General features: G+C 52.3%; 2 protein-coding genes across 2 annotated transcripts; one reads left to right on the top strand and one right to left on the bottom strand.

Moving 5' to 3' along the window:
* Positions 1-511: 511 nt before the first annotated feature.
* LOC119107942 (lysine histidine transporter-like 1) lies at positions 512-12,906 on the bottom strand. The gene is made up of 7 exons (XM_037231535.1): positions 12,615-12,906; positions 11,433-11,625; positions 10,866-11,034; positions 9,460-9,704; positions 7,054-7,269; positions 6,359-6,557; positions 512-1,630 (listed from the first exon to the last, which is right to left on the bottom strand). The coding sequence occupies exons 1-7, from the start codon at positions 12,699-12,701 to the stop codon at positions 1,492-1,494; spliced, it is 1,248 nt and encodes a 415-aa protein (XP_037087430.1). The 5' UTR covers positions 12,702-12,906; the 3' UTR covers positions 512-1,491.
* Positions 12,907-20,571: 7,665 nt separating this feature from the next.
* On the top strand, positions 20,572-25,819 carry LOC119107882 (uncharacterized). Its single transcript, XM_037231450.1, has 3 exons — positions 20,572-20,732; positions 23,729-23,853; positions 25,494-25,819. Exons 1-3 carry the CDS (start codon positions 20,579-20,581, stop codon positions 25,668-25,670), a joined length of 456 nt encoding a protein of 151 aa, XP_037087345.1. The 5' UTR covers positions 20,572-20,578; the 3' UTR covers positions 25,671-25,819.
* The last annotated feature ends 252 nt before the right edge of the window (positions 25,820-26,071 follow it).

Raw genomic sequence — 26,071 nt, forward strand, 5'->3', positions numbered from 1 at the left:
TTTCTGCTGCCAAAACTGCAGCTTTTACCCATCCGCCAGGCACGATGAATCGACAAAAAGGCAGCGAAATGGTTAACCAAGTTTTCGTATTGTTATCACGAACTTCAAATTTCATTATTCCTCAATTTGGGTTCCATCTTAACCGATAAGTTGTTAGCTAGTGACTAGTTAGCTTAGTTCCTACACCCCTGCTTGGTATTCACACATTCTCCACTCCACGGCTAAATGCTGAAAGTAGAAGCAATGTTGCCCGTGCGTAAATACTGCAGAAGTTTTTGCAATGGAAGGAACGCTGGGTATAAGTTTTTAAGTTGAAATTTTGTCGTGTAGCGCTAATTTTGCACATAACTGTCGGCATTAGAAGTGATGGCGCGTATAGTTGAGGATTGCATTACTTTGACAGCAGAAATAATGACGGACACATTTTTGTAGCTAAAGCATTGTCGCGTAGCATTAATGTCGCGTATAATAATTTGCAGTGTAAGTAATATCTTAGCACTCCGGTCGGCAGGAGTCTTTTCCACGAAACCAATGTCTTGGAACCCCTTTGAATGCAGAAGTACGACCTTCAGAGGGTAACGCAGCGGCCTGAAACTTTGAACGCGTTCACGTCTAAACGCTTCCGTTGTTTTTACCCACGAACACAGGTGGTCGATGAACAGGGACATTTTCGCCTCGCAATAATTACACCTGTCTTTTTTGCGCTGTTGGTTTATTAGACCTCTATACAGAATAATGAATGACCCGCTCAAACGTGTCATGTGCAAGATATTTACCAATGAGGTTGAATGTAAGGTTAATATACCAATCTGTGCTTATATCTTTTGTCTCATCGTAACCATTTAAGCACGCAAATCCTTGAGAACTTGACGATCTATAAGCATGCTTGCAAACTTTGAAAAAAATGCACTTGCCACTTAAAAACAATTTTTAGACTGGAACGGAATGACTGGATGCAATACAAATTGCGTCATGAAAATATGTCATGGCTTCATAAGATTTTCCTACGATCTAGCGACGTTTTCGACAGGAACGTATGCCCTGATAGACCATTGTGTACCACCTGTCATGTGTACGGAAACCAGAGTAGGATAATGCTCTTAGCACTGAAAATATACCGGTATTTATATATAACACCACGAGTCACGCAGTGCATATATTTAGGCATACAAAAATGCTTTGACCCGCGAGAAGGTTGTAGACACTCGGCGACGTGTGTTGATTTGCGCTCTGACATTATGGCATGCCAATCAGTGCCGTGTTGGAGCGATGATATGCTCATAAGATTTGATTGAAAAATTGGTGTAGTGACGTCTACCATTGCGCGCCTTTTAGCGGCAAAGCGTGCGGTTTGCACGCGTGCCCGACATGGGCGGCCAGCATAGTTCTCTGCCACGCCGTGAGGTGTCGCCTCGGACGCACTACGGTGTTGGATGGCGGCGCTGTCGTTCGAGGACGGGAGTCGTAGCGTGAAGCCCACGGAAGCAGTCGTCAGGTAGAAATCAGGCAGGAGGAGGCCAGGCCGTGCTTGATGATGTTGGTCATCGCCATCACTGTTGACGTAGCCCCGACCACCACCCCCAGGACGATGAGCGTCACCAGAATGGCTCGCTCCCAAACCGGTAACGCCCTGGAACAAAGGGATCACTTCAGTCGGTCGCTCTCCACTGTTAACGTCTCAGGGAAAGAGGAGATTGGGAAGGAGGGTGACGCTGGGGAATGAGGGTGACGAGTCGATAGGTGTCATGGCACTCAGAATTTCCGAAGATGCTGGGCGTTAACCCAATGGCGATGCATGGAAGGAATCGGCTTCAAAATTTACTTTAGCAGCCCGCTTTCTGAGGCGCTCCTTCACCTATGCTCTAGAGTTACCTCCTTTGGCTTTGTTGGTTTCCATCTGGATGTGGTTAAGTTTACAGCTAAGCACTGTTATTGAAATGAGACACTTAGTGGCAACCTCATGCCCATAAACAAAAAGATTGTGCCAAAAGCACTATAGATATACTTTGTGACCGTCGCTTCGTCAGCATATGCCTTTGCTTTTGCAGCCAGAAAAGCAGGCCATTATTTTTCTATTTGGATACATCCATTTGATGTTTGCTCGCACTGAGCCAAAAGCAGTTGCTCCGCTTTTGCTCGTTTTTTAAACTAAGACAGGCATTTGTAAGATCATGCCTTGCAGTTCATAGTCATGCCTTTTCAAGACTTAAAATCGTCTTGTTTCCGAGCTTAGCGCATGTGAACTTGTGCAGCCTATTTCGCGCCGTCTATTTGAAAGCTACCCAGATATGTGTGGGGCCAAAGAAATGTCGCGCATGTACCCACGCTTCATTCGCCCCATTGTGTTTTAGGTCAAGAAAAATACGGTCAAGGAAACATTTATGTTTGGAATACACGAGTAGGAAGTGTCCCAGAACTCAAAGACAATTGGCTAACAGGCAGTTCAAACTGCTGATGGCCTGTACAGACCACGAACCGCGTCTTCGGATAGATTGATGCACACGGCCATGAGGCCGAGATTGAATAGTTCAGAATAGATCCCAGACCGAGGACGCAAATGCAAGTTAAAAACAAAAACAAGGACAAAACATTCCACCATACAACAATAACACCACCAGAAAAGGACAAAGCACACGTACACATAGCAAGTAACAAAAACATTCGTGCCTAGACCAGTAACACCAGCTTGAGGCCCAGAGAAGTACCACGCGGGAGTTACGCCGTCCGCTATAGCGGCAGATCTGACGCAGCCAGTCTGGCAGTGACTCTGACGCAATGAAATGTTTTCACGGCGTGATCAAATGGTGACGTACTGAAGAGAACATCACATGCAAATTAACGAACCTTTGTCCTTTATGACAAAGCTTCGTTTGGAAGTTCGCACTGAAGCCGCCTTTCACAATTCAATGCATGCCAGTAGTCACACGGGAGCTCTTCCATCATATCTAATGTTTACCTCCGTATCTTCAAAGGTAGAACGCTCCCCTTAAGAAGATAAGGCATCTTAGTATACATGTTCAGTGTCGTAAACAAGTTTTGTGGCGGGAATTTTTTCCCTCTAAAGGAGATAAGCATGTGAGAGAACTTGGGATACGATAATGAGGGATCTTGTTTGCTATGGTCTGCAAATCGGCTTCCGTTCGCCACATCTCTGTTCGCTTTGTGTAGCTGATTTATGCTCTGTGGTTCCGTGCCACGCAAGCTTACTGCATAAAACGGCGGCGATAAGATACACGTAAGACGTAGGCATATGTCCAAAAGACTAAGCCTCCCCTCACCCCGTCCCCAGTGTTGAAATCGTTGAGTGATCTACGGTGGGGAATGATTCGAGAGCGAAACCTGCCTGTTCGGTTGCTAGGTGACGCCTTGGAGAACTGCCGGCTCGGCCGTTTTGAGCCGAGGCGGGCGCTCACGCGGGGTATCCGCTGGGCGGGCAGCGCGTGCGTGTGCCCCGGGCAGGCGTAAGCTGTCTGGAAGCGTGGTGTGCGCGGTGATCAGGCTGACGGTGATCAGGGTGATCAGGCTGAACAAAACGGTGTGGTGTGGTGTGTGCCAGCGTGTATATCGGTGGCGGTAAGTCGACTGAGGAATGTGTGCTATCCGAGAGGATAGAAATGAGGTGTCTGGGAGTGCGACGTGCACAAATCTGGAAAAGGGACCCCAAAGACATGGCAGGGCTCACCGAAGAGAAATGAATGCTGCGTACAAAGCGCGGCGCATCCATTTTCAGAGGGTCAATGGAAAATAAAACTCTTTAGATTGCAATGAAAAGCTTGTAGGTCCCGGTCTATATATACAGCATGTCATCGGCAGAATCCAAAGCCGGAAAAGTCACTTGCTTTGTAGAGGCTGCATAGGTTCCCAGAAACGTTAAAGAGACTCTTGAGGTTATCAAGAGGAGAAAAAATTTGCGCTCCATTTTTCACGAGGAAATTTTCTCATGAAATCCCTGCTGGGGGATTCGGTACTTCGACCGCATCAGACTTAATTGAACCCGGCTTGAGGGGCTACACCTGAAACAAAAACGGTCGGTCTGAATGAACTAGCTATAAAAACTTGAGTGTCGTATTTTAAAAGGCCTTGTGGGCAAATTAGAGCTTGCTCCGCTGACGTCGAGCAGCAGCCAAGCCCCCTGTTTCATTACTGTTTTTGTTTGTTGCTGCTATCATGGTGTTCCGCGACACCAATATTCGTCAAAATAATTAGCCAGGATATGCCAAACAAGGTTGGTGTCTTAGCAGCGATAGTTAGGTGACGAGACAGAGAAAACCACAGCGTGCAAAAGAAGACAGAAACGCAATGGACAAGAACTACAAATAAGACCAGCAGAAGCACCAGGACATTAAGGAATACCCGGTTCTCGGCCCACAGAAGTATCAAAATTCCCAAAATATCACGGGTGTAAAATGATCAGGAATAAGCATCAAAGTCAGGCCTAATAATAATCAAGGTTGCTGAAACGCCGCTGTCCCCCTAGAACAAACAGACTTACAGGGGCTCCTAAAACATCAGGAGACGCCCAGGAATTCAAAGAAGTTCGTTTTGGTGTTCTGTGCACAGAGTTGCCACCGATGCTACAGCATACATTGGTTTCAGGTCTTTATCTTTCCCGCTGGTCTCCGAAATACAACCAAGCTGGGCAATCGCCAGCATCTAAGCAATCTTTACACATGTGCAGTGTTGGTGCCCGCTCGAGCGCACGTGACGGGCTTCGAACAGCGACCAACACACGCGCTAGAACAATCTTCCTGTCTCTCCTCGGACAAAAGGCGTTGGTCCAATGATGACGTGGCCTCAGGTCACCGAGATGACGGCTTCGTTACTCAGTAACGAGATGATGAGGTGCTTAGGAAAAACACTGAAGGTATTGGTGTTTTTCAACTGTTATTTTTGATTGCAAGTTTATCGTTACCCAGTGAATGGAACAGGACGCGAATTTCTGGCGCTGCCTTGTGTGTGAAATCCTGCATGATCAGGCGGCTTTCAAGCTCATGCCTTGCAGCACGACTTTAAACAAACATGCCCCTTCTCGATGAAAACTTCCCGGTGGCACGGGCAGTCATCGCAAAGCCGTAAGCCCCTCAGAAGTGCCGCAGGCCCGCTCGGGTTGAGACGGCTCGCTTAAGCTACAAAATATCCGGTTAGTTGACCTTAACAAGGGCTCGACCTGCGGTCTCTTACGTTATCAGTCTGCAAAGATGGGCTGCGCTACACTGCTAAAACCCATCAATATCCTGCACACGGAAGTGTACGGGAATTTTCTATCGAAACTGGTCTATGGCTTAAATTAACATGAACAGCTTAAGATGACTAGCTCATTAACTTCAACAACATGACAGTGAAAACCCAACAACAACACACATTTGGCAGGACATGGTTCTATCTCAAATTTGGAATTCTCGGCAGAGACTACCGGTAGTTGATACATCTGACATCTATCAGCTGTTCCAATTCGAATGTGGTCGGACGAAAATAAAACATGCAGCACCCTCGACGAGCAACGTCCTTGCTGCCGCAATTGGTCAACCTAACGCAACGTCCGTGCTGATAGTTTGGGCAACAATTTAACAAGTGAACTTGTCAAAATGAAATGGCTCTTATACCGCTGTTAACTATATTCCACTCGTAAAATTGCAAAGAAATATACATTTCCAGTAACATTGGAAATCCTTGCTCTCTCTCTCTCTCTCTCTCTCTCTCTCTCTCTCTCTCTCTCTCTCTCTCTCTCTCTCTCTCTCTCTCTCTCTCTCTCTCTCTCTCTCTCTCTCTCTTTCTCTCTCTCTCTCTTCTTTCTTTCTTTCTCTCTTTCTCTCTCTCTTTCTCTCTCTCTCTCTGTCTCCTCTCTTTCTCTGTCTCCCTCTCACTCTCTCTCCCTCTCTCTCTCCCTCTCTCTTTCTCTTTTTCTTTAAATCGCCGTATTTAGGAATAGTGCGGTACTGGCAGTATCAACGGACGGGGCAAGGGTACATGGGATCCTCCTTATCTAACCCGTCGGCTGCTGGCCCGCGGTCGCGGCGTCCGTCCCTTCCCCTCTCCACTTCCTCAGGCACGCAACAGTCCAACGGCCGTGCTCACACCACCCATAGGGCGTTCATCAGCGCTCCCAGCCGCGTCCAGCGTGGCTGACCCCCGCACCCGCCCGGGCTGTGCGGCGGCACTCACTCGGCGCTCCCAGCCGCGTCCAGCGGGGCTGACCCCCGCACCTGCCCGGGCTGTGCGGCGGCACTCACTCGGCGCTCCAGCGGCCGGCGGGGCTGACCCCCGCACCTGCCCGGGCTGTGCGGCGGCACTCACTCGGCGCTCCAGCGGCCGGCGGGGCTGGCCACCGCACCTGCTCGAGCTGTGCGGCGGCACTCACTCTGCGCTCCAGCGGCCGGCGGGGTCCGTCTGGCCGACCAGGCGTAGGTACATGGCGCACGGCAGGATGAATCCCGTAATCGCCACGCAGGACGAGCCGATCAGACCCAGCAGGTCCACGAAGTCGGGAACGGTCTCACCCACCAGCACCAGCAGTCCCATCAGAGCCGTGCGGAACAGCACCCGCCTCAGGTCAAACTCTGAAACGGTCGCCACGCCGGCTGTCACGCTCTGCTGGGCGAGGGCCAGGCCCTCACCTGGCGCGGCCGACTCGACACTGGTGCTGAAATGATGGAGGTGTTTGTCTCACAGACTGCCACGGGACTCGCTGCCTCATTTTTGTGTCGCTACTCCCGCCTCACGACTCCATATGGTCCAGACGTTTTGTTCAGTGGTATGATATAGTTTATTCTCAGCGCCCATAGATATCAAACAGACCAACCTAAGGAACTTTATTGTCAGGTTTCTAATAAAAGATAGCCGGCTTTAAGACGTTAGCTGCACATTTAATCCCGCGCACAATTGAAGTTGAGCTGTACGCAATATAATTGAATTGTGTAACACAAGTAGAGGATTCAAGATATTGGCCACTATCCACGACAGCGCGCACGCCTCCTGAACATTGCTGAAGAGGAAGGGGTTGTCAGTCATATCAATGTTTCGGCTTGAACACACACAAGCCATGGGGCGACTCACTGTCGGCCACGTGGAACACCGACTCCATTTGTTGGAAGAACGGGTTGATGACGACGAAGAATGCCGTCAACAAATGGACCAGGAAGAGAATTTCCGCCACCACCGGCAACATGCCGGGCGTCCTCGTCTTCAGCGTGTCCAGGATGTTGGAGGATACGCTGTCACCCGCGGCAGCGTAACCCAGCGCAGCGATGAGAACGTACAGCGTTATCAGACCTGAAAGGTTCAGATTTTTAGCGGTAAGGTCGCTTGGCAGCCAGCTAAAGGCGCCCATTTTTACAGCAAAGTAGTCTGAAGATGTCAGCTGGAATGCAAAGTTCAGGCGATTACCTGCTTAGGCCAGGACCAGGTCGACTTTGTCAGAGCACTTTTGACAATGGTGACATTCAAATGTGAAAGCGACAGGATTACCTCTCGGACGCGCAGGTAACAGAAAATATGGCGTAATGGCTCAGACTATTTATTTTGAACTTTGAAATACAGATATCAAATAAATGTCTAGCACCTATAATTAGCCACCAAAGGCACACCAGAAACAGGGTAGAAAAACACAGCAGGCTGGAACCGCGGCAGAGTGTTTCTTATTCACTTGTAAGGAGCTCTAGCACCCGCCCTCCCCCCTCCCAACTTTGGAGAAAGTGGTACATTCCAGGAGTAAAACCAGTTTTCCGTTATTTCGGGAGGGGTTGAGTCGTTTCCCTCGGCCATCCCCACCCCTAACTCATTTTGCGAAACTGTATCCCTCGGCTGAAATATATTTAGGGCGTTTAAGGCAGTAAATAAAGCATGTCGAGCATTTTATCACATCATTGACAACACATCACCAATGCCAGCCACTGTCAGCAACCCTATCTCACACTTGCCAACAAGTGCTGCATTTTTGCAAGACTTAAGTCCCGTCGATCTATGTTAAACGCGACGCGCCGTTCTAACGAGATAACCGACGAAGGCGTCATTTCAGTCCGGAAGCGAAACAGAGGTCGAGCCTAAGTCGCCTAGGACAGGTCCTCGACCGAGCTCATCAGAGAGGCGTGAGTGGCCCGGAAGAGACCGCGCTGAACCCGCCGCGGGGCGACAATTCCGCTGCGGAAAGTCAGACCGCAGACGCCCCAAGCCCGGCTTAGAGCTCATCAGGATGCTCCGAGCCCTCTGCGACGGCCCCTAAACAGGCGCGGGCGCCGGTAGCGAGGGGAGCCGGGGTGTCGCCGCAGCAGAACCTGTCCGGCCGGGCGTTGCGTGCAGGCGGCCAGGAAGTACATACCGGACCGGATCGGAGAGCGGGCGGCCACACCGTTACAAACGGGAAACACGGGACCTCACCACACCCGACGTGCACAGGGGGCGGCCGGGGGACTTATCTGCCCACGGCTCGCTGAGGCGGACGCAGGGTGGACGGCACCGCGTCCTGCCGACTCATTGAAGGGCGTCCGGCGCGGGACTGCCGGGAACGGGTTCGACCGGAGCGCGGGCCGGGCTGACCACTTTTATTTTCGAATACGCCTGCCGCGAGCCGCCGAATCCCCTGGTAACGCCGCATGACGCATGTCGAGGGATCTACGAGCATGCGAACATGCTGACTAATTGCGTGCTAGTGTACAGGAAGCATTATCCGCGCCCGCTGAAGCTGACAAACGCGCACAACCCTCTTGGAAGACATATTGAGGGCATGCATGTCAGATACCTAGTTCAGTAGCCAAAAGATGAAGTGTTTCCTGCCATATTTACAAGTGTTCAAGCTTCGGTCTGGCTAGGATAAGAGGCTTTGCGCCATTCGCGACCAATTTAAGGCTATCGGATAAAGGAGAGTGGACAGTGATGGGGAATATTACACGCACCTCAAAGTCAGACTTAACCCGCACGGGAACCCATCTTCGGGGTATGCGCTTGGCGCTCGGACGGGACCCCCACGTAAGCCAGCCCACTAAAGCCCCAACCACTTAAGCACAGGGGCACTGAAGCCCACTCATGGTTGGTGCATGTAGCTTACACCAGAAAAACGGAGCGTCGCAAGCATGCAGAGTATACGGCTAATCAATACAAACAGGCGGATTCTGAGTTTTCCTCTGAAGTTCTTTCAACGAAGATGGCAACCAACCGTGACAGTCTTGCGTGTCGGACAGATGGAGATTCGTCCATGCGAAATAGTCTGTCAACGCCATCAGCTCCGCTCACCGATCTTTGCGTATCCGTGTCATATACAGATGCTGACCATCTTGAGGTAACTGCTCTAAGACGTGTTGGAGGTAGCGCGTTTCTATCATCATTACTGCACATCACGTTGGGTTTGTCTCTGCGCGTTTACCAGCGTGTTCATGGGCAGATTGCAGAAATATTTACCTACACTGCAGGTAATCAAAAAGGGTACCAAGCCGCGAAACTCTCCTCTGGGGTCGCCGTGTTCCTGACCTGCGTATCCGACGATGACGGAGCGCGTGAATAGTTCTCGGCTCTTCATATCGTTTTGGATCGTGGGTAGTGTGGCGGTGCCGCCATAGGCGAAGAGGATCGGTCCGATGCCCAGGAAGAAGGTCAGGAAGTCGGGCTGGTGGAAGGTGGCCTTCTTGTGCAGGGTGTCAAAGTAGACGGAAAGCTGGACCATGGAAAAGAACCAGGCCAGCGAGGTGGTGGCCAGCGCTAGGATGCCGACCCACCTGGAACGGGTACACACTGAGGTCAGGCTACAGCGGTGCCGGTCCAAGTGGAACGGGCACACGCTGAGGTCAGGCTGCAGTGGTACCGGTCCAACTGGAACGGGCTCACTGTTAATTCGATCTTCTAAAAACCCAACGAAGCAAGTGGACACTGGTTGGCGCATTGTTTGCACAGCGATAAATGACAGAGCAGTCGAGCAACAGTTCCCGCGCTGGAAGGTACTGGAGCGGTGTTCACGGCGGATGAACGTGAGTACATTGCTTATTGTCTTCACCGTGTAATGCGCGCCCGCAGCACAAATACCACGGCCTGCTAGTGTCGATCTAGCCGACGGGCTCGGGCGTGCTCGTGCACCACGGTAACGATTGTTGTCGGTGCCGCTTTCATCAGAATTTGGGGAACTTGCACAGAAGCCGTTGCGGGAAAACCGATTCTTGGCACAAGACGGCCTATGTTTGTTCTGTAACGGCAGCGTGTTCTCAATCCTTAATAAGCTGTCTGTACTGATCTGCGACCATTTAGGGAACGTTCTTATTGCGACATACACGAACAATGCGGTACAGAAATTTTCTTCATGCACATGCTCCTGTTAAGAACTCTCCTGGACGCTTGCACCATTGCTTTCTCACCACAAATCCTTGGGCGTTCCAAGCCAGGACACTGGGATGAGGAGACAGGCGATGACTAACACCCAGAAGCAGTAACGCATCTCCACATAGACCGACAACAGGTTCTCCAGAATCTGGGCCACGATCAGCACGTATACGGTGCACGTCCCGAACGTGTTCACACACATGCAGACCGCAGCAAGTACCCTGAGAAGCACACGAGAGTACGCATTATTCTTGCATGGTTGAACATATTGAGAACAAGGCTCTTGGTAGCATCCATGCCGACAACAGTTGTGACCACATTGGATGGCAAAGAATATAATGATAGCACGGTTGGAATTATTTGCTTTGTCGTTGTGTACCTTTCCCGAAAGCACCACTGGTGTCTAGAAGCAGTTTGTTTGCATTCTCCGCTGCCTGGAGCCATCAGCAACATCTCGTGGAAAGAGTCATCCCCCAGCTGTAAGAACTACCCAGTACCATGCCGATCGATTTGGCCAGCCGCCCAACCCGCCTCTGCCCGTGCCGCCAGGTGCCGGCAGCTCTCACCGGCCGCATGACCCGAACGCCTTCTCGGCGATGTCGGGGAAAGGCTTTTGGGAGTGACTCTTGAGCTCCGGGTAGCGGCTCTCGATAATAAGCCAGGACCGGGACAAGCACATGCCGCAGTAGGCCGAGCCGAAGCCGACTAGCAGCACCACCAGCACGCCTACCCATCCTGCAACACCAGCAGATAATCGACTCAACCAGCTGGGACACACTCAGTCGGCAACATCAGCGGCGAGCACCGACCAGGGGCTGAGACCCACCCAGTCTGCAACACCGGCGGCAAACACCGGCCAGGGGCTAAAACCTACCCAGTCTGCAACACCAGCGGCGAACACCGACTAGGGGCTGAGACCCACCCAGTCTGCAACACCAGCGGAGAACACCGGCCAGGGTCTGAGACCCACCCGGTCTGCAACACCAGCGGCGAACACCGGCCAGGGTCCGCGTTCACTAGCCTGCACCACTAGCGGCGGACGCAGGCACCTGAGGCCGACACAGCCTGCAGCAGCCGCAGCGGAGCAGAGGACCGGCCAGTGAGAACATAATCAGCTCGTGCCATCGACTCACCCGTTTGCGTCACCGAGAAGGGCAGCGCCAGCATCCCGCTGCCGGCGATCTCGCCTATGATGAACACAGCCGCCATCAAGTACGAGATGCCGCCGACGTCGACGGGCGCCTGGCCGGGCGCGGTCCTCTCGTCGCCGCCCGACTTGCAGCGCTCGCTCGATGGGCCATCCCACACCACGTGACACGAGTTCGCCTGCGGCGCGTGGGAGCTCGGGTCACGTCGGGTCCGCTCACTGGCCGGAGAATCGTGTTATAGTGCTGGCTGATGTGTAAGGTGTAATACAGGGTTGTATAATCGAGGACAGGAGGGGCAGATGGGCATCACTATAGCATGTGTGGTAGGCATTCGGGTGTTATGAGCCTTTCACCAGTTCACGGAAGACTGCGTCACCTGACTATGGAAATGAGTACTGACTTACTGACTGCAAACGTATACCTACCAAAAGGAAAATATAGTTATTGCAGCCCCAATGATATCTGGTGCGGAGAAAATTAACACTATTCGTGCAGTGTAAGTAAATATAAGGCCACCTCATGATCAGCGTCCCACGATCCGGAAGCTCGCTTTTGAAGGCAGATTCGCAGCATGGCAGCTACAGAGCTGGCCCATGTCGGCAGGTCATGGGTCAGGCGAGCAGAACTGATTCCTAGCAATGGCTAGTCGAGGTATCGGGCCAGTTGTGATTCACAGCCGCACATAGATGATTCTCAGTAATGGCTGGTCGGCTGTATCGGACCTGGTGAGGCCCTTCTCCGGAGTAAACAGCCCGGCTGGTCTTATCGTCCGCCGAAGGCTGGGCGCTGACGTCACAGACATACACTGAAACTATGCCGCCTTCCGATTGACTCCCTGACACTTGGAGACCCGAACACTCATGAAGCGCTGAAACGCGCAACGTTCAAGCATGATTTTGTAACGCTTGAGATCAGCGTTTAAACGTATGCACCACGAAATGACATTTTTTCCGTGATTGCTGGAATACGATGTGAATTAATGCATCAGTCCGCATCAGCCCATGAGTCTAAAGTGATTTGATGCGGTCCTTTAGCAGTTGCATTAATTCAGTGAGGTAAGTACTAAACAGCTCTAAGTTTATTGTTTTCATTCAGTGAAGTTCACTGCACTAATACGAATAAAAAAACACACCGAAAGCCTGAGCTTGCGGCAATATGTATGCTTACGCTAAGGAAGGTCTGTTGACTTTGTCTTCCTGACTTTTCATTGCTTTCATTTAACTTCGCTATTTGTCGAACACTTTGTGAAGCCATCTCAAAATGATACGGCACAAAAAAGCAAAGTTCGCCTTTTTGATACTTAGTTGGAACAAACGGTGCGTGGAATAGTGTATACTTCTGACGTTAGACGTAAGCATGGCATAGCAAAGCACAAGTAAAGACTTTCTTCTGTACTCCTAGCCCTATATTTAAAGTAACTTGCGCTGCTTTGCTTAAATTTGTCACCCATGTTGTCCAAAGTGCGCGAAGATTGCATCGGCTTCGTAATTCTTCATAAACAATTTTTAACTTAACGTGCACGTGAAACCTGCCGAGCGGGATCTTTGAGTTGTTAGCTAATATTAACATGCCAGAACGCCTGAAGACCCGGAAACCTGGACTTAAACCAGCTATAAGTTCTGATATTTTGTTCTTAGTTATCGGCCTTCGGTATACCAGGAGGTACCCGTTAATTGACGTTATAGGGCAAACACAGGCTATTTTGACAGCGTTCGACGGTGCAACCTGTGCTTATAACCGCAAGTGCATAAGCTCAGCATGAAAGCACAGCATAAGCATGACTCGTGATCATAATCACAGCTTGAGATATCCAGTGCTTTCAATATAGCCATTGTTTATTTCTATAGCGTCAATTAAACGAGTTCGCTCCTGGCATAATGAACGTCGATAATTCAACATAAGAACTGGAAGCTTATAGGGCTGAGTGCTAATGGATCCCGATCTCTCTAGACGAGCTCTACGCCTCTCTCGCGAGATACTCGCTACTCATCTTAGCGCGCTTCCCGCGAGCGCTAGAGAATACTCAATCTCTCTCCATCTCTCGAGCTTCTCGAGCACTCTCTCGTCTCCTCTCTCTCTCTCTTCTCTCTCTCTCTCTTCCTCTCTCTCTTCTTATCTCTCTTCTCTCTCTCCCTCTCTTTCTTTCTTTCTTTCTCTCCCTTTTCTTTCTCTTTCTTTTTCCCTTTCTCTCCTAAAATGCTGACGCAGATGCGGTCATAATTCCTCAAAAACAGATAAGGTTAACCCGTCATTGAACCCTTTCGCAGAGATGTAAGACATGGTCTTGAACACGCGTTAACCTGTCCGTGCGCACAGTGTTGTCATCCGTGCATCCGTTAACCATGTAACAATACTAACCAACCACGTATTGCGAAGTAGTCATCCAAATAGTACGAACATTCGTTCGCGTCTATTCATTCGTTCGCGTGCTAATTCAATGCCGGCGCCACACTAACGCGAGCCGCGTGCTGGGGCGTGCCAGCTGCCGCGTGGTGCAGAGCTCCTAATCAGGGCTGTCCGTGGACCGGCGGAGCGTGAGCGATCTGGGCAGTTAATGGCGATTACCGCCAGCACTTACCCATTCGCCAGGCCCCACCTGGCTGGACTGTGCACACTGCAGCGCGCGCCTTTGCAGCCAGGATGTCCTTCCACATGCTGCCAGAGCGGGTCTCGGAGTGGGTGCCAGAGCGGGTGCGAGAGCGGGTGCCAGAGCGGGAGTAAGGCGGGGCGAGGCTGAGACCTCTGTGTCCTCGTGACCGCGCATCTGGCCCCGTCATACCAAGAGCTCTTTGAAGCCTACGGGGTTTTGCAAACGTTTATAGGCGGAAGATTATTTCAGTCTCTCTCCGTGTCCATATGTGGAGCTGCTGTTATGATTAAGAATAGTTCGAGCCAGAGAGCCGCAATTTTGAGCTTTTATTAGTCGTGCTCTTGCATCTGCACGACCAAATTAGTACCTTGCTACATCTGCGACGTCGTCCTTTTGTGGCCAGAAGATGGGCTTTTACGCTGACTCTGCACTTGCTTCAAGAGTTGGTCTCGCTGGGATAACGTCCACGTTTCCTGGCTTTCCATACCGAGTTGTGTGACTGCTCATTACGAACGCCTGGGGCAGCATTCAGCTACGACTCCAGAAGTAAAAAAACAAAACAAAAGATCCCGGCGGTCAGTGGATCTTTTGGTATTCTTGTGAGGTCTTTCATGTGGTATTCATATAGAAGCCATTATCAAAGTATCTCCTTTTCGCAACAAGTTGTGCGATAAGGCGAAAGGGTACTGGTCGAAAAATATGGCTGAAACATTTCGTTGGCGAGCAATAGGCGTGCGCATGGTCTTGAGCCTGCACTGCTAACAAGCTCCAATAACTGATGATTCCGGCAAGGCCCAAAGGCGAAGTTGTGACGGAAGCAGTACACAGAACGTCACACAAGACGTCGTGCGCTGCTTTCCAGCGCTCTGACGCCGCCTTCCCCACCTGTCGCGGGTGGTCGCGCGACAGTTCGCCGCCGGTTCCCTGAACCGAGCAGAAGATCTCGTGGCTTACGGCGTGGCCGCGCGGCATTGCCGTAGGGCAGTCAGGGGCGCCGGCGTGCGCTGCCCGGCATTCCGTGCATGCCTAATGGGCGGCGCGGTGGCCAGCCTGCCGGCTCCAGACGCCGCCGCTGCCGGCGCGGCTCTGGCCTCGGAGTTATGACATTTTTATGCGATCTGTTTATAGTTGGTTCGACATTGAGCGGGTTGTTGGAACTCGGAGGAATGATCCGGATGGGTTTTCTTCGGATCGGCGGACGTGGCGATACCCGCGGACGCTTGGCACCGACGGCGGTCTCCAACCGGAGCAGAAGAGTTCTCACCTCCACCGAACAGAGCCGACGATGGCTTCCACTAACGGCAGTGTCGTCACAAACAATAAAAAGAATTGATGCTAGATGTCACTCGACGGCTGTGTCGTGTCAACCTCTTCTAATTGACTGTGACGCTGACAGAGTGAGAGGCGTCAGCTTCGGCGTATTGGAACAGGCATCCGCGATTGGGACAAGTTCTTCGTGATTGGAATAATTGCTCGCAGGGCGAAATTTGAGGCTTGAAAACCAGCATCCACCTCGCTGCCCAGGCGACGACTCAAAAGAGATATTTGGCTGCATAAAACTAGCCTAAATTGCAGCTTATCGCCTCCCAACTATTGCGTGGAGCAGCTGCGCAGCAATGGTAAGGGTCTCATTAGTGAAATGCGATACTTATCACCGGTGACTAAGTCTGCCCGCAAGGCAATTATGTAACAGTCGGTCAAGACGCGTTGATCACGCAGCGCAGTCACCCTCTAAGCCCAACGCAGCGGAACACACCCACCTTAACACACCAAGCCAGACGCACCGGTGTGATAAGTAGCTTGATATAACACACACATCTTGCATCAATTTCTCTCGTGAAGGCGAGACACACACCTCAGGACACCGAGCCAGACTCACCAATGTGATAAGTAGCTTGACATAACGCACGCGTTTTGCATCAATTCCTCTCATGGGGTCCTTCACCTTTTGTCTCACGCTGGATTCCTTCAAACCAGCCCGAGCACCCGCGAGGTAACAAATGACGAAAACAAGAGCTGATGTCTCACTGCTAGCCACAAAGCATGCGTGCGTATTCGTTGCCCCATTTTCAATGGCTGACGCCTGGTTGTGATAAGATTGCGCGCTTCCCGTACGTGCAAAAGTACACAAGATTTTGTGTTGTTTGCGTAGTGTGAATGCTCAAACGTTTTGTGAAACATCGCAGAACACCGCGATATCCTCCAGAGACCGTCGGGTGCAAATGCAAACAATCCACTTGACGCGGGCAGCAGCTGGGGCAAAAGTCTTTCTGCAGTGCCTGCGTCTCATATTCACGATTTCTCTGTAAAACTGTCGCGTCATTTGAATCGTAATGTATAAGAAGATCCAGTAGACAAAAACTGACCAAAGTTCACATGAGCTGGAATCCTAGTAAACTCATACTGTTGGCGAGAGGACGCACTTTGTCCGCTAATCTGAGCGGGAGCGAGTGCACGCGTCATTTGAGCACCATTGCCATGGCCGCGAGAACATGGCTTGGCGAGCTCATTATTCCAATTTCTTCGTTTAAAACACTTCCTAGCACACCCCGCTGCACTTGCTCCCGTCCGTTTACATTGCCGTCATCGTTCTCATAGCCGGACAGGAAGCAGTGTCATCACGTTTCGACAGGGTCGCCGACATCGACATTGGATACCTCGTAGGATTTTCAGCTCAGGGGTGTTGAAGTCAGCGGCACGTCGCTGGCGCCCACACGCGACGCCGCGGGATCTGATCGGACATCGAAGCTCTGTCATGCGTGCCTCGTGCCCCCCGAGCAGGAATCCCACACCGTCTCACAACAGTCGTCACGCTGCACCGATAATATCTTTGCGTGACATGCCATAAATGAATGAAGGCTTAAATCGGATTACAAGCGGGGCTTGGCGATTCCAAGAGCCATTGAGCATTACCGTGCATCCGCCGCCTCTTGCTTAACGAGCGGCACCCACCATGGCCTCGCAAATATGCATGAAGCGGCCGCTGATTATAAAAGGGGTGTGCCGGAGATCTAGGGAAAGCGAAGTTTGTGTAGTAGTAGCGTATTCCTGGAAGGCGTTTAGTTTTGGAAAATATCGTGAAATTTGCTGTGAACAGGCCCATAGGACGAGGAAATCTCATTGTGCTTGTGTTAGCGTAAAATCATCGAGTCAGTAATCTGGCCTGCCCCTGCTGCCGCGCCTTCAGGGGGTGTATCCAGTAATTCATGTTTACACGGATAGATTCCAGCACCAATTATAATTTGTTGCCCAATTCTTCAAAGGTTGTTCTGTGCTGTTTTCCAGGCCATTGCGTGGAAACTGTTTGATTACACATGATTTCCTGATGCATCGCAATATTACCAAAAGCTAACCTGTTCATTCAGTTATCGTGAAATCATACAAATTCGTGCTATTAGAGCATTACCACAAGACCGGTCAAAGTCACCCTTACATCGCGATTACCCGAGGATGTAGTAGCGCGGGGTCAACACCAGTTGCATGAGAACAGGAACGGAGAAGCATGCTGGTGCAGGTGATCATCCCAAGGTGAGACAGGTCACACGCATCCCACATTCTGATGCGGGTAAAATGAGAAGCCCCACTGTGTGCCTGCATGACGTCATTACTTCTATTTTATCTTTTCTTATGCTTTAAGCATCGGTTTCTTTGAATCAGTGCACAATCTCATTGCCATTGTGCGGATACTTAGGTGCGTCGATGATAACTACATCATTTGACATTGATGATCATTATGACTCTCTTCGAAGCACTTCTATCAAAGCGTAGGTAGCGCTCTACTGCAAATATGCTGTATCTATTCAGATAACCACAGTACACTTGCCCCGAAGCATCTTTCAAGCTTATAACGCACGACGTCCTCAGGGCTCCTGCCCTCAATCATGGCGAACGTGTTACTCCGTGGCGACATCACGAGATGCGAAAAGTTTTATTGGGTTTGCAGCAGATTTGAAAGCATTTTTTATCCCAGCACAAGTGGTTTTTACTAGTTATACAACTTGCATGAGTAGGCCGCACAATGTATAATCGCTTCTCTTGTTCTCCGCACCGATGCATACCATTCAGCACTGCACCAAAAAAGCTATAGGGTATGCGAGGCTTTAGCCTGATTCCTGGCAAAATGGGGTGAAAAACCGTTATGTCTTTCGATGTCTACGGTCGTGTGACCCAAGGCGGGTGTCTTGCCGCGGCTTAAGCCATTCATTCCCTCCAACACCAAATGTCGCGTCGCAGCTATGTCAGGCCATTGAGGCATGGGATTACTCACATAGAGGCCACTGGCGAACATGGCCCCGTTATAAAATTACGATACTTACACACACACACACACACACACACACACACACATATATATATATATATATATATATATATATATATATATATATATATATATATACAACATGTTGGCAGTGAAAACTTCCAGTTAAACACGTAAAATCAAAATTGAGAACATGTGATGCTGTTTTACGCTAAACAAGAATTTTTGCTCACCTGCGGGCCCCAAACTCGGTTTTCATTGTTGTTGTACCCTCCACCGTGAAATTCTGCCTACCTCTTTGCGTCAAGGCGTTGGTCCGGTTTTGATTCCCCTGTGCACCATTTTCATAATAAACAACTTTGTCGTTTAACATATTAATGGAATATCCGCATTTTGGCCATAGTGCGGTGCTGCCGAAAATAAGCCCGTTTAAATCATTTGCAAGCAAATTTCTAAACGCCATAGCACACCATAACACCCGTGCAATTGCACATTTCTTTAATGAAACCTATGTGAAGCCGCATTTATCGCCTGCCAGAATATCGGCAACTGAAGAACGGCGTCGGCGGCGACGGGACCCGGCCGGTCCATTCGTGCTGAGAATGACACTGTTCAGGTAATGCTCGTCCGGTCTGCACACTGTTCAGGTAATGCTCGTCCGGTCTGCACACTGTTCAGGTAATGCTCGTCCGGTCTGCACACTGTTCAGGTAATGCTCGTCCGGTCTGCACACTGTTCGGTTAATACTCGTCCGACCTGCACACTGTTCGGGTAATACTCGTCCGTTCTGCACACTGTTCGGGTAATACTCGTCCGGTCTACACACTGTTCAGGTAATACTCGTCCGGTCTGCGCACTGTTCGGAGAATACTGGTTCGGCCTGCACACTGTTCGGCTAATACTCGTCCGGTCTGCACACTGTTCGGATAATACTCGTCCGACCTGCACACTGTTTGGGCGATACTCGTCCGTTCTGCACACTGTTCGGTTAATACTCGTCCGGTCTACACACTCTTCAGGTAATACTCGTCCGGTCTGCACAATGTTCGGATAATACTGGTCCGGCCTGCGCACTGTTCGGCTAATACTCGTTCGGTCTGCACACTGTTCAGGTAATACTCGTCCGGCCTGCTCAGTGTTCAGATAATGCTGGTCCGGTTTGCAGCCTCGCCTGTAAACAGGAAGTCACCTCATGCAGCTGACATAGTGCGGACATCATGTGCAGCAAAACGACCAGTTCACTGAGGATATCACAACAATATGTTGCACAGCAGTTGATCTTTCCTGGTAGAACACAGGGAACATTTTGTCAGCGTGCACGCCGCGTCCATCCACATGCCCCGCTACCTGGGCTTCACCAGCTCCTTGCCACCGCATCCGCATCCTTTACCTATCGCGATGGAGCAGCCGCGACTGCCAGCCGCTTGATTCAGACCAGCGTGGATTCTGGCCCGTCACTACGGGCAGCGAAGCCGCCAATTATGCAGCCATTCGGCGCGCCCTCCCGAGCTTCCCGGACAAGCCGGCCCGGTTACAGTGTAGCGCGGCGGCGCCGCAGACGATCACAGACGATCGGGAGGATCGCGTGCTGCGCCGCCCACAGCGAGAGTGCGACCGACCGCTGCCGGCCCGGCGTCTGGGCCGGGCGGGGAGGGGCGAGGTCTGTGCGGCACCGCCCGAGGCGCGCGATGCGCCTGGGGAGGAGGGCACGGTGCGTCACGGGAGCTCCCTGAATCGGCTCTGGTTACTCCAGCTGGTCAGTCGGGAAATTCGACAAGGGCAGAGCAGGCGCCGCATTAGCCATTGAGCGTGACGGCCTGCGATGCTAATTCGCCCCTGATTGGACGAGGATGGAGGTCTAGCTGTTCCACGAAACTCCAGAATCATTGCCAACCTGTTGGCTTGGCGTAACCCTACGGCAGAGCCTACGTAGTCCACCGTTCTCGCTCCCCAGTCTGACAGCCCACCCTCTCCACAGTCTCACTCGCGACCCGCTCCACAGTCTGACCGGCAGCCTGACCCCTGACCCGCTCGCCGGTCTGCGTGGTGACCCGCTCCCGCGCCCGGCGACGGAGCTAGACGGCCGGTCTCCGAGGGCGGCAGGCCTCGGCCGCCGCCGCAGGGCACGTTCCTGCCATGCAATTGCAGCCGTCCCCACACACAGAGCGAGAAACGCCTGACGGGCCGGCCACACGCCAGCCGGCCGGTCACGTGACCGCGGCGGCGGCGGCGGCGGCGGCGGCGGCGGCTCCGCAGTCGGGCCGTGTCGGCGCGCTCGGCATGTATAAGAGGCCGGGGCGCGCGCCTGTTGAGGTCACACTAGCCCCGACCCGTCCCGTCATGGCAGCCGCCCGCTCTCCTGCCCTGCCGCTGCTGCTGCTGGTGGCGCTCTTCCCGGCGGCTCGCTGCATGCCGATTGACAACGCCCTGGACGGTAAGAAGTCGCCCTGGGTGCCACCCTGGGAACTTGGGCTCCATCGTGTGGGACGCCGGGAAGGAGAGTGCTTTAGGATATCGAGCTGTGCGCGTAATTTACTTATGTTTTGATCACGAGGAGTCTGCTTAAGTCCCTGGTGCATAGCTGCGCTTCATGGATTCTTCTCCTCGTTTTGGACTCAGCGGTGTCCTTTCTTCCACTGAGTTCGTGTATATGCTCGTACAACTGGACACCTGGGTTAAAGGTTCATAGTCTATCCATTCCCTGTTAGGTACTCCAAAGGCACGGCCAGGTACATCCCCGGTAATAAGACTTCATGTAAGAAAGACAAGTCTTGAGCTCCTGGGTTTTCAGCATTCCGAGTTCACAGATTTTTCAACCCTGTTCACTCGTGACCTTAAACATACCTGGAAACGTCAAGCATTGATAACATAACCAATGCTTGCTTGACAACTTCGTTTCATCAGCACTTTTCAGTATGTTGAAGTCCGATAACTGTCGGCATAAGGTCTCTGAACTTATAATGTCCAGTAATTAAAGCATGACGCTAAATGCTCCGCTTGTTACGATGCATACACAATCGACAGTGTTAGCGACATCAGTGAGTGTGTATCATCAGCATCAGTGACATCTGTAAGTGGTTGGTTTCATGCCTGTTAAGCTGCTCTTATCTGCCTGCATCGGTCCCGTTTGCCGAGCGGGCGGTTTGGCAGCGGCTGCGCCGTTCTATCCGACGATTGCGTGCTAGCCGTCGTTTTAATTCTTGAACCTGTTATCGTGTAACTGACCGCACGCTTGCGTGGCAAGACCGAAGCCATCTAAAATAGATGCTTGGAGCTTTGAGCTCCCAGCCCGCCAACAACGGATGCCAAATTGGTATCGTAAATTGTATTTTTGTTCACCTCGAGTAGTCCATGCAGGCGAATTCACAACGGCTCAGATAAATCAAGGTCAAAGGCAAACCGTCACACAGCAGCCGCGTTCACTAGATTCGCGATTCGGGTTCGCGTCCCAACAGTCGCGTTTACTCGATTTGACCCACAGCGTTTAGCTGGCAACTGGCCAAAGCAGTCAGGGTGCAATAGGGTGCAATATGCTGAGATTACAAGGCACGGCAAAATCGCACGCCATCCGTGAGACGGCATGATCGAACTCTTCGCAACAGTCTGCGCTTACAAAGACTGATTGCAAAACCATTCCTTACGCTATTGAGCCATTTTTGATTGTCAAATGATTGCATTATTTACCTTCACTGCAAAGCTGGATTGCTGCCAAATGTCTCCTGTCCCCAGGCAAAGTCCTCTCCTGTGTCCTGGCACGCCCCCTACTTCTTACGCATCCAGCTGCTGATATCCCGTTCAGGGTGAATCGCTCCTGTGGTATGCCATCACCTCCCAAACATAACAACTCAAGCAGCGCTAAACCGGCTGAGCGTTCACGGCGATGTCGCCTCACGGTCCACGCCAGTGGGCTTAGCCCGGCGCGCGAGCCTGTGTCGAACGCTGACGCCACGCGACGTCGGTGCCGATCACGTGCCGCCCCGTTCTGCGGCGGCTCGTGTGGCCGGTACTGCGCGTTAATCGCCGCGTGGGGTGCGGGCAGCGGCGGCTGACTCAGCCCGGTGAGCGCAGCTTCGACGCTCCGCTATCGGCGGGGTGACGCGTGCCGAGTCCGGGAAGACCGATGTCGAGCCGCGGGGTCTCCGCAGTGACCGTCCCGCCCGCAGGAACCGGGAACCCCCCGGTGTCCAGGGTACCAGCGGGGCGCAGAGGGAGGGGATGACGAGTGGGGATCAGAGCGCCAAATTGGCATGATCGTCGCTGCCGAAAAGCATGTCACGCAAGGGTCCAAGCAAAGCATCGATGGGTGAAAGGGAGGGGCGCGATAACGTTGATGTGCTTTATTTATCCCGTACAGTCATGACATTGCACTTGGTACTCACGAATAGGGGCCGAGGGGTCCACGCTCCACGAATTTGCCCCTCCCCTTCCCCACTGGCAAGCTCCTGTCCGACCCTTTGTATGGTCGTCCATTGAAAAGCTTTGGTGTTCGGTGCACCTTGCATTCAGCACAGCTGGACGCACGTCCTCTTTACACAGCGGGTTCGGGGAATCCGTTTCCGTGAGCAGATCGCGTGTTTGGTAGCACTAGCAGTGGTTTGATGCCGTCGACGTATGGCAGGGGGTCCTTACTGGAGGTATGGGGCGTTTGGTACGTGCATCACCTATAGTTCCAAGGGCCGTCGTCGCCGCCTTGTATGGCATCCACCCTGCCCATCCTCCAACATTTGCTTATCTCCGTGTTGATTGTGAGAGGTCTGCCCACTTTACTTGTCCCGCTCATGACTGGCCCCTACCCTCGACCCCTGCGGCCTCTGACCCGCGGCCGCACCCCCAGCAGGGGTGTCCCTACTGACCCATCCACTCCCCTTCCGCACGGGCATTACCTCAGCCTGCTTATAACTGGTTCCGGCGACTTAAGTCGCCTGTCCTGGTCGGTACCGTGACCTCAACGGCCGTCAAACAGCCTCCCCCAATATGTCCCGCTCCTCCCCGCTTTCCTGAAGGCGACATGTCCGCGGAGGATGGATAGCATCCGACGCCGCTGTTGACAGCGGGACCGCTAACGGGGCGGCAGTCAAAGGTCGGCAGCGGCAGACACGTGCATGTCACACTGGCAAAGAGGGCACGGGCGTTCGGAATATCTATGGAGCTGATTATACTGTCTGGAGGCTGCGGCGCTTATTTGGAGGTTGGCTGTTTGCTCGATTATACGACCCACGCGATACGTGATGTCAGGGACGACTTTGTAGAGAGCCGCAACCCATTTTGAGAAAGCTGACGCGGAGGTGAAATTGCTCGCCGCTTCGGCGCACTGCATTCCCGTTCACGTGTGCACGCGTGTTCTCAGCGCCACGTGCATCGGAACACGTGTGTATGGCTCACCCGCCACCCGTCTCACCCGTCAGTCTCACCGTGTCCTCTGTCCGGCAGACGAGGTCCTGTTCTCGAAGCTGCAGGCCTGCTTCACGGCCAGCGGGATGGCGCAGCTGGACTCGCCGCTCGAGCAGCTGGCCGACAAGCTGCCGAGCTTGTCCCGCAGGAGGGACATTCTGCAGGTAGGCTGCTCACCCGGCGGCACGGGCGGGCACCGGGAGGCAGCCCGCGCCGCCCGCCGATACCGGACACGGCGTGGGGCGCGACGGCGGCGGCACCCTGATCTGGATGACTTTGAAATGAGCTCCGTACGATGGCGAGCCCTGCATCCCATTGCACAGAATGAATTGGGTAAAGCCGCTATCCATCCCCACCCTGTCACCTTGGGCGCCGAAGCATCACTTTGCCAGCGCTTGAAGGCTATCGGTTTCGGCGTCATATTCTGTGGTTGTCAGATGCCGTCCCAGGGGTGGGGTCAAAAGGCAGTAATACTGTGAATGGAGATCATCAACTGATATGCCAGCAAGTAAAAATAACGTTCCTGCTCGATTTCTGAAAGGCCCTAGGAAGCGTCTGGCAGAAATTGCTTCCAACTTCTGCGTTCCGTTAGAACGGTCTCACCACTGCCAAGTGCGTGATCGTACGTTAGTCATGCCGGCTGTACGTTACAAAACGAGATCCAGACAGGCGACCAGAGGCTAGTGACATGTGGTGACAAAACATGGCGCATACGTATGCAGTGGGCGCATTCTGCAATAATATTGTCTTTTTGTGTACATTCTTGGACGTTGACGACATGCACGCAATTTTTACAATTGTAGCAGCACCATATGTACCCAGGCATACCAAATGTTACGTTTGTCTCCATATAATATCGACATTATAACGTGGGGCACATTCCGTATGTAAAAATGCATGAGTGTCATGTGCTATGTTCATCATTACATCTAATTTAGGGCATTGTTTATTTGTCAGCACAGTCTCACCGTTCACTTTGCAGATGGCCAGAAAATTCACGTGATGCATTATCGTAAAGTTATTTGCCGGTAACGGTCGCACACACACTTTTCAATTAGCTATATTATACAATTACTATATACAATTATGATAGCTATACAATTAGTTAAGCTATATTCAGCGCAATTACCTCCTGTGCATAGTCGCCAGGGTACACTTCGGTGGACTGCTCTTGGATATGCTAAGTCCTTGACTGTCGCCGTCTAGTCATTAGCCTGGAGATCCAGCTGAGTACATGTAGCTGGGTTGCCCCATCAACTGCGCCGTGCTTCATTCAGTGCCTGGTACAGCACAGGTGGATCTAGCCTGGGCGTCGACGGTGGAATGCGCTAAGCCCGCTTATTGGTGTCAAGGGCATTTCACCAGATTCCGAAGCCCGAAGCCTTTCCGACGTGTTTTGTCTGAGAAGGACGTATCGCATGCAGTTCAGACCATCTATGAGCTGTTAATCAGGTCTTAATGGGCCGATTTAGGTAGCTTACGACGGCAAATAAGCATAGAGAAGGGGATCCGGGAGGGAGGGGAGAGGAGGGGATTTAAGTTTGAATCGCCCTTACGGTGCTGCACAACAGGTCTAAGCAGTGTTTTTGACAAGTCATCCTTCGCATGTTATCATGCAGAAAAGTAAGAAGAGGAAGCGAAGGGAGAGAGGAGTGGGGAGGGCACTGAAGGAGATAAATGCTTGCTTCCTTGGCACGGCTTCACGCACCGTTGGATGTGAAGATAAGTTGCAATTCACTGGTCCACAAGAGGAGTGAGGGCTCGGCGCCGGATGGGGGCTTTAATTCTGCGTGCCCATCTGCAGGGTTTCCTGGACTGTTGCTCCAAGCAGGACTTCCCCGGCATGGAGACGCTGGAGGCCAACAAGCAGGACAGCGAGGAGCTGTCGCAACAGCTGAAAGTGCTGCAGCAGAAGATCCAGACCATCTACAAGAACTACCTGATGGGCACGAGCGTGGGCCTCAGCATGCTCGGCTCGTAGACCGGCCCTGTGACCCGGCGTGCCGAGAGCTCGCCAGACCCGGGCTAGGGCCGGTGGAAATCCGGCCAGATCGAGTGGTCGCCGGCCCGCCCCGGAGACGGCCCGTCCGAGGGCGTGACGTCACTGGGGCTGCACGCGCGCGGCGCCGGGACACGGAGGCGGAGAGCCTCGCCGCCCGGCCGCCAAGGCTGCTGGCCGTCGCGCCGTTCGCTGAGGGTGTGCGTCCCGAGGAATCGCGCCGACCACGGGGTCGCCCTGACCTTGGAAATGCCCGAGGTGTAAGGAGGGCAAGCTCGCCTCCAGCTAGACAGCGAATGGGCTGGTACTCACACCGCATCGCTGGGCTCTGTGTAGCGTCAGCTAACTATCAGTATTTATAACTTTTTGCAGGTGGCAAATGT

The sequence above is a fragment of the Pollicipes pollicipes genome, unplaced genomic scaffold, assembly GCF_011947565.3.
Source record: "Pollicipes pollicipes isolate AB1234 unplaced genomic scaffold, Ppol_2.1 Scaffold_6686;HRSCAF=7923_pilon_pilon_pilon, whole genome shotgun sequence".
Lineage (NCBI taxonomy): Eukaryota > Metazoa > Arthropoda > Thecostraca > Pollicipedomorpha > Pollicipedidae > Pollicipes > Pollicipes pollicipes.

Coding starts and splice junctions, on each gene's coding strand:
- LOC119107942 (XM_037231535.1), bottom strand. CDS start 12,701: ATGGCTTCACAAAGTGTTCGACAAATAGCGAAGTTAAATGAAAGCAAT. Junction 7,270..9,459: donor CGTCATCGTCGGATACGCAG/GTCAGGAACACG, acceptor TGAACCTTTCAG/GTCTGATAACGCTGTACGTT. Junction 1,631..6,358: donor GCCGGCCGCTGGAGCGCAGA/GTGAGTGCCGCC, acceptor CCTTTGTTCCAG/GGCGTTACCGGTTTGGGAGC.
- LOC119107882 (XM_037231450.1), top strand. CDS start 20,579: ATGTATAAGAGGCCGGGGCGCGCGCCTGTTGAGGTCACACTAGCCCCG. Junction 20,733..23,728: donor GATTGACAACGCCCTGGACG/GTAAGAAGTCGC, acceptor TCTGTCCGGCAG/ACGAGGTCCTGTTCTCGAAG. Junction 23,854..25,493: donor GCAGGAGGGACATTCTGCAG/GTAGGCTGCTCA, acceptor GCCCATCTGCAG/GGTTTCCTGGACTGTTGCTC.